The 6000-nt window shown below is 55.3% G+C and overlaps 1 protein-coding gene across 1 annotated transcript in view; it reads left to right on the top strand.

Moving 5' to 3' along the window:
* Nucleotides 1-570, top strand: part of LOC311116659 (F-box/LRR-repeat protein 18-like) — a 20109-nt gene extending 19539 nt beyond the window's left edge. The window contains exon 7 of the mRNA XM_084191716.1: nucleotides 10-570. Coding sequence (XP_084047842.1) covers nucleotides 10-301 — 292 coding nt within the window. The 3' untranslated portion in view covers nucleotides 302-570. The remainder of the gene's footprint in view (nucleotides 1-9) is intronic.
* Nucleotides 571-6000: the final 5430 nt, after the last annotated feature.

The following is a 6000-nucleotide window of genomic DNA, read 5'->3' as shown; positions in this document are numbered from 1 at the left end:
TTCCTCTAGTTTCTCTGTGGATCGTCCGGCCCTCAGTGTGGTCATCTACCCACTGCTCCATGAAGACCTTCCATTGGTCATCAGAGACATGCCCCTCCCACTGCTCGATCAACTGACCCTCTTCCAGAGCCGCGTTGCCCAGGCCCCGCCCTCATCACAATGGCGACGCCAGAGTGTGAAGAGGCAACGAGCCAATCAAAGCCCCTCAGACCTCATCACCATGGTGATGCCAGAGGGTGAAGAGGCATCTAGCCAATCAGAGCACCTAAGACCTCATCACCATGGTGACGCCAGAGAGTGAAGAGGCATCTGGCCAATCAGAGCTCCTCAGACTAGAGGTCTTCACGGGTCCAAAAAGTTAGACCCGTTCCGAAATGGACCTGGGGCTTTCCCACCCGGACCCAAAATGCATAAATTATTTTGTTTAAGATAGAGACCCGATCCGAACGGACCCGAGGACAACTAGACCCGTTCCATATAGACCTGGTCGGATCCAGACCTGATCCAAGAGCGAGAAGAAGCAGAAAATTATTTTTTTAAGCTCCTTTTATTAAATCAGAGCTGATAAAGTGTGAGAGGAGGGAGAGAGAGGGAGAGAGAGGGAGAGAGAGGTGTCTCTAACAGGTGGGGAGGAGCTGTACTGGGAGCTAGTGACACAGGGAGGGAGAGAGAGGTGTCTCTAACAGGTGGGGAGGAGCTGTACTGGGAGCTAGTGACACAGGGAGCAGGGAGGGAGAGAGAGGTGTCTCTAACAGGTGGGGAGGAGCTGTACTGGGAGCTAGTGACACAGGGAGGGAGAGAGAGGTGTCTCTAACAGGTGGGGAGGAGCTGTACTGGGAGCTAGTGACACAGGGAGGGAGAGAGAGGTGTCTCTAACAGGTGGGGAGGAGCTGTACTGGGAGCTAGTGACACAGGGAGGGAGAGAGAGGTGTCTCTAACAGGTGGGGAGGAGCTGTACTGGGAGCTAGTGACACAGGGAGGGAGAGAGAGGTGTCTCTAACAGGTGGGGAGGAGCTGTACTGGGAGCTAGTGACACAGGGAGGGAGAGAGAGGTGTCTCTAACAGGTGGGGAGGAGCTGTACTGGGAGCTAGTGACACAGGGAGGGAGAGAGAGGTGTCTCTAACAGGTGGGGAGGAGCTGTACTGGGAGCTAGTGACACAGGGAGGGAGAGAGAGGTGTCTCTAACAGGTGGGGAGGAGCTGTACTGGGAGCTAGTGACACAGGGAGGGAGAGAGAGGTGTCTCTAACAGGTGGGGAGGAGCTGTACTGGGAGCTAGTGACACAGGGAGCAGGGAGGGAGAGGTGTCTCTAACAGGTGGGGAGGAGCTGTACTGGGAGCTAGTGACACAGGGAGGGAGAGAGAGGTGTCTCTAACAGGTGGGGAGGAGCTGTACTGGGAGCTAGTGACACAGGGAGCAGGGAGGGAGAGAGAGGTGTCTCTAACAGGTGGGGAGGAGCTGTACTGGGAGCTAGTGACACAGGGAGGGAGAGAGAGGTGTCTCTAACAGGTGGGGAGGAGCTGTACTGGGAGCTAGTGACACAGGGAGGGAGAGAGAGGTGTCTCTAACAGGTGGGGAGGAGCTGTACTGGGAGCTAGTGACACAGGGAGGGAGAGAGAGGTGTCTCTAACAGGTGGGGAGGAGCTGTACTGGGAGCTAGTGACACAGGGAGGGAGAGAGAGGTGTCTCTAACAGGTGGGGAGGAGCTGTACTGGGAGCTAGTGACACAGGGAGGGAGAGAGAGGTGTCTCTAACAGGTGGGGAGGAGCTGTACTGGGAGCTAGTGACACAGGGAGGGAGAGAGAGGTGTCTCTAACAGGTGGGGAGGAGCTGTACTGGGAGCTAGTGACACAGGGAGGGAGAGAGAGGTGTCTCTAACAGGTGGGGAGGAGCTGTACTGGGAGCTAGTGACACAGGGAGGGAGAGAGAGGTGTCTCTAACAGGTGGGGAGGAGCTGTACTGGGAGCTAGTGACACAGGGAGCAGGGAGGGAGAGGTGTCTCTAACAGGTGGGGAGGAGCTGTACTGGGAGCTAGTGACACAGGGAGGGAGAGAGAGGTGTCTCTAACAGGTGGGGAGGAGCTGTACTGGGAGCTAGTGACACAGGGAGGGAGAGAGAGGTGTCTCTAACAGGTGGGGAGGAGCTGTACTGGGAGCTAGTGACACAGGGAGGGAGAGAGAGGTGTCTCTAACAGGTGGGGAGGAGCTGTACTGGGAGCTAGTGACACAGGGAGGGAGAGAGAGGTGTCTCTAACAGGTGGGGAGGAGCTGTACTGGGAGCTAGTGACACATGGAGGGAGAGAGAGGTGTCTCTAACAGGTGGGGAGGAGCTGTACTGGGAGCTAGTGACACAGGGAGGGAGAGAGAGAGGTGTCTCTAACAGGTGGGGAGGAGCTGTACTGGGAGCTAGTGACACAGGGAGGGAGAGAGAGGTGTCTCTAACAGGTGGGGAGGAGCTGTACTGGGAGCTAGTGACACAGGGAGGGAGAGAGAGGTGTCTCTAACAGGTGGGGAGGAGCTGTACTGGGAGCTAGTGACACAGGGAGGGAGAGAGAGGTGTCTCTAACAGGTGGGGAGGAGCTGTACTGGGAGCTAGTGACACAGGGAGCAGGGAGGGAGAGAGAGGTGTCTCTAACAGGTGGGGAGGAGCTGTACTGGGAGCTAGTGACACAGGGAGGGAGAGAGAGGTGTCTCTAACAGGTGAGGAGGAGCTGTACTGGGAGCTAGTGACACATGGAGGGAGAGAGAGGTGTCTCTAACAGGTGGGGAGGAGCTGTACTGGGAGCTAGTGACACAGGGAGCAGGGAGGGAGAGGTGTCTCTAACAGGTGGGGAGGAGCTGTACTGGGAGCTAGTGACACAGGGAGGGAGAGAGAGGTGTCTCTAACAGGTGGGGAGGAGCTGTACTGGGAGCTAGTGACACAGGGAGCAGGGAGGGAGAGGTGTCTCTAACAGGTGGGGAGGAGCTGTACTGGGAGCTAGTGACACAGGGAGGGAGAGAGAGGTGTCTCTAACAGGTGGGGAGGAGCTGTACTGGGAGCTAGTGACACAGGGAGCAGGGAGAGGTGTCTCTAACAGGTGGGGAGGAGCTGTACTGGGAGCTAGTGACACAGGGAGGGAGAGAGAGGTGTCTCTAACAGGTGGGGAGGAGCTGTACTGGGAGCTAGTGACACAGGGAGGGAGAGAGAGGTGTCTCTAACAGGTGGGGAGGAGCTGTACTGGGAGCTAGTGACACAGGGAGGGAGAGAGAGGTGTCTCTAACAGGTGGGGAGGAGCTGTACTGGGAGCTAGTGACACAGGGAGGGAGAGAGAGGTGTCTCTAACAGGTGGGGAGGAGCTGTACTGGGAGCTAGTGACACAGGGAGGGAGAGAGAGGTGTCTCTAACAGGTGGGGAGGAGCTGTACTGGGAGCTAGTGACACAGGGAGGGAGAGAGAGGTGTCTCTAACAGGTGGGGAGGAGCTGTACTGGGAGCTAGTGACACAGGGAGGGAGAGAGAGGTGTCTCTAACAGGTGGGGAGGAGCTGTACTGGGAGCTAGTGACACAGGGAGGGAGAGAGAGGTGTCTCTAACAGGTGGGGAGGAGCTGTACTGGGAGCTAGTGACACAGGGAGGGAGAGAGAGGTGTCTCTAACAGGTGGGGAGGAGCTGTACTGGGAGCTAGTGACACAGGGAGGGAGAGAGAGTTGTCTCTAACAGGTGGGGAGGAGCTGTACTGGGAGATAGTGACACAGGGAGCAGGGAGGGAGAGGTGTCTCTAACAGGTGGGGAGGAGCTGTACTGGGAGCTAGTGACACAGGGAGGGAGAGAGAGGTGTCTCTAACAGGTGGGGAGGAGCTGTACTGGGAGCTAGTGACACAGGGAGGGAGAGAGAGGTGTCTCTAACAGGTGGGGAGGAGCTGTACTGGGAGCTAGTGACACAGGGAGGGAGAGAGAGGTGTCTCTAACAGGTGGGGAGGAGCTGTACTGGGAGCTAGTGACACAGGGAGCAGGGAGGGAGAGAGAGGTGTCTCTAACAGGTGGGGAGGAGCTGTACTGGGAGCTAGTGACACAGGGAGGGAGAGAGAGGTGTCTCTAACAGGTGGGGAGGAGCTGTACTGGGAGCTAGTGACACAGGGAGGGAGAGAGAGGTGTCTCTAACAGGTGGGGAGGAGCTGTACTGGGAGCTAGTGACACAGGGAGGGAGAGAGAGGTGTCTCTAACAGGTGGGGAGGAGCTGTACTGGGAGCTAGTGACACAGGGAGGGAGAGAGAGGTGTCTCTAACAGGTGGGGAGGAGCTGTACTGGGAGCTAGTGACACAGGGAGGGAGAGAGAGGTGTCTCTAACAGGTGGGGAGGAGCTGTACTGGGAGCTAGTGACACAGGGAGGGAGAGAGAGGTGTCTCTAACAGGTGGGGAGGAGCTGTACTGGGAGCTAGTGACACAGGGAGGGAGAGAGAGGTGTCTCTAACAGGTGGGGAGGAGCTGTACTGGGAGCTAGTGACACAGGGAGCAGGGAGGGAGAGACGAGAGACAGTAACCAACCAAGCCGACTCACACTATAGTGGACTAACAGCTGCCGTAGCCAGGTTATTTATCATCCAATATGATTACCTAGTACCTGTCAGCTAGCTAGGCTAATTAAGGCTTCACCTGTCTTGACTGCATACAACCAGCTAGCCAGGCTAATTGAGGCTTCACCTGTCTTGACTGCATAAAACCAGCTAGCTAGGCTAATTGAGGCTTCACCTGTCTTGACTGCATAAAACCAGCTAGCTAGGCTAATTGAGGCTTCACCTGTCTTGACTGTATCAAACCAGCTAGCTAGGCTAATTGAGGCTTCACCCGTCTTGACTGCATAAAACCAGCTAGCTAGGCTAATTGAGGCTTCACCCGTCTTGACTGCATAAAACCAGCTAGCCAGGCTAATTGAGGCTTCACCTGTCTTGACTGCATAAAACCAGCTAGCCAGGCTAATTGAGGCTTCACCTGTCTTGACTGCATAAAACCAGCTAGCTAGGCTAATTGAGGCTCCACCCGTCTTGACTGCATCAAACCAGCTAGCTAGGCTAATTGAGGCTTCACCCGTCTTGACTGCATCAAACCAGCTAGCTAGGCTAATTGAGGCTGCAGTGCATTCTCATTCTACAGTAACAAATAAGAACTCGTCTAACTTTTCACCACACGGAGCGAGGCTCTGTGACTGTAGCCCACTGCAGCTTTGATGACTTCTGATTGGCCAACAAGAAGCGCCACGTTACACTCCGGTGACAAGCCAGAGCAGCAGCATAAATGATATGTCTACTGCAGCAGTCGGAACTGTAGGGCCCTTCTGGACATGTCAGATAAAATTACACATAACCAAGACCCGTGACAATCATATCAGATCCTACCCAGACCCGTGACAATCATATCAGATCCTACCCAGACCCGTGACAATCATATCAGATCCTACCCAGACCCGTGACAATCATATCAGATCCTACCCAGACCCGTGACAATCATATCAGATCCTACCCAGACCCGTGACAATCATATCAGATCCTACCCAGACCCGTGACAATCATATCAGATCCTACCCAGACCTGTGACAATCATATCAGATCCTACCCAGACCCGTGACAATCATATCAGATCCTACCCAAGACCTGTGACAATCATATCAGATCCTACCCAGACCCGTGACAATCATATCAGATCCTACCCAGACCCGTGACATTATTTAGAATTATGGATCCGGACCCGCTCGGGTCCCGGATCGGGTCTCGGGTATTCGGGTACAGGTGGATCCGTGAAGACCTCTACCTCAAACCTCATCACCATGGTGACGCCAGAGAGTGAAGAGGCGTCTAGCCAATCCGAGCCCCTCAGACCTCATTGCCATGGTGACTCCAGACCTCATCACCATGGTGACTCCAGAGAGTATGGAACCTGGTTCTTCTACAGCCCCTCAGACCTCATCACCATGGTGACTCCAGAGAGTATGGAACCTGGTTCTTCTACAGCCCCTCAGACCTCATCACC

The sequence above is a fragment of the Coregonus lavaretus genome (genome assembly GCF_964263955.1).
Source record: "Coregonus lavaretus genome assembly, contig: HAP1_SCAFFOLD_2806, whole genome shotgun sequence".
NCBI lineage: Eukaryota > Metazoa > Chordata > Actinopteri > Salmoniformes > Salmonidae > Coregonus > Coregonus lavaretus.
This window is presented reverse-complemented; position numbering and strand designations above follow the sequence as displayed.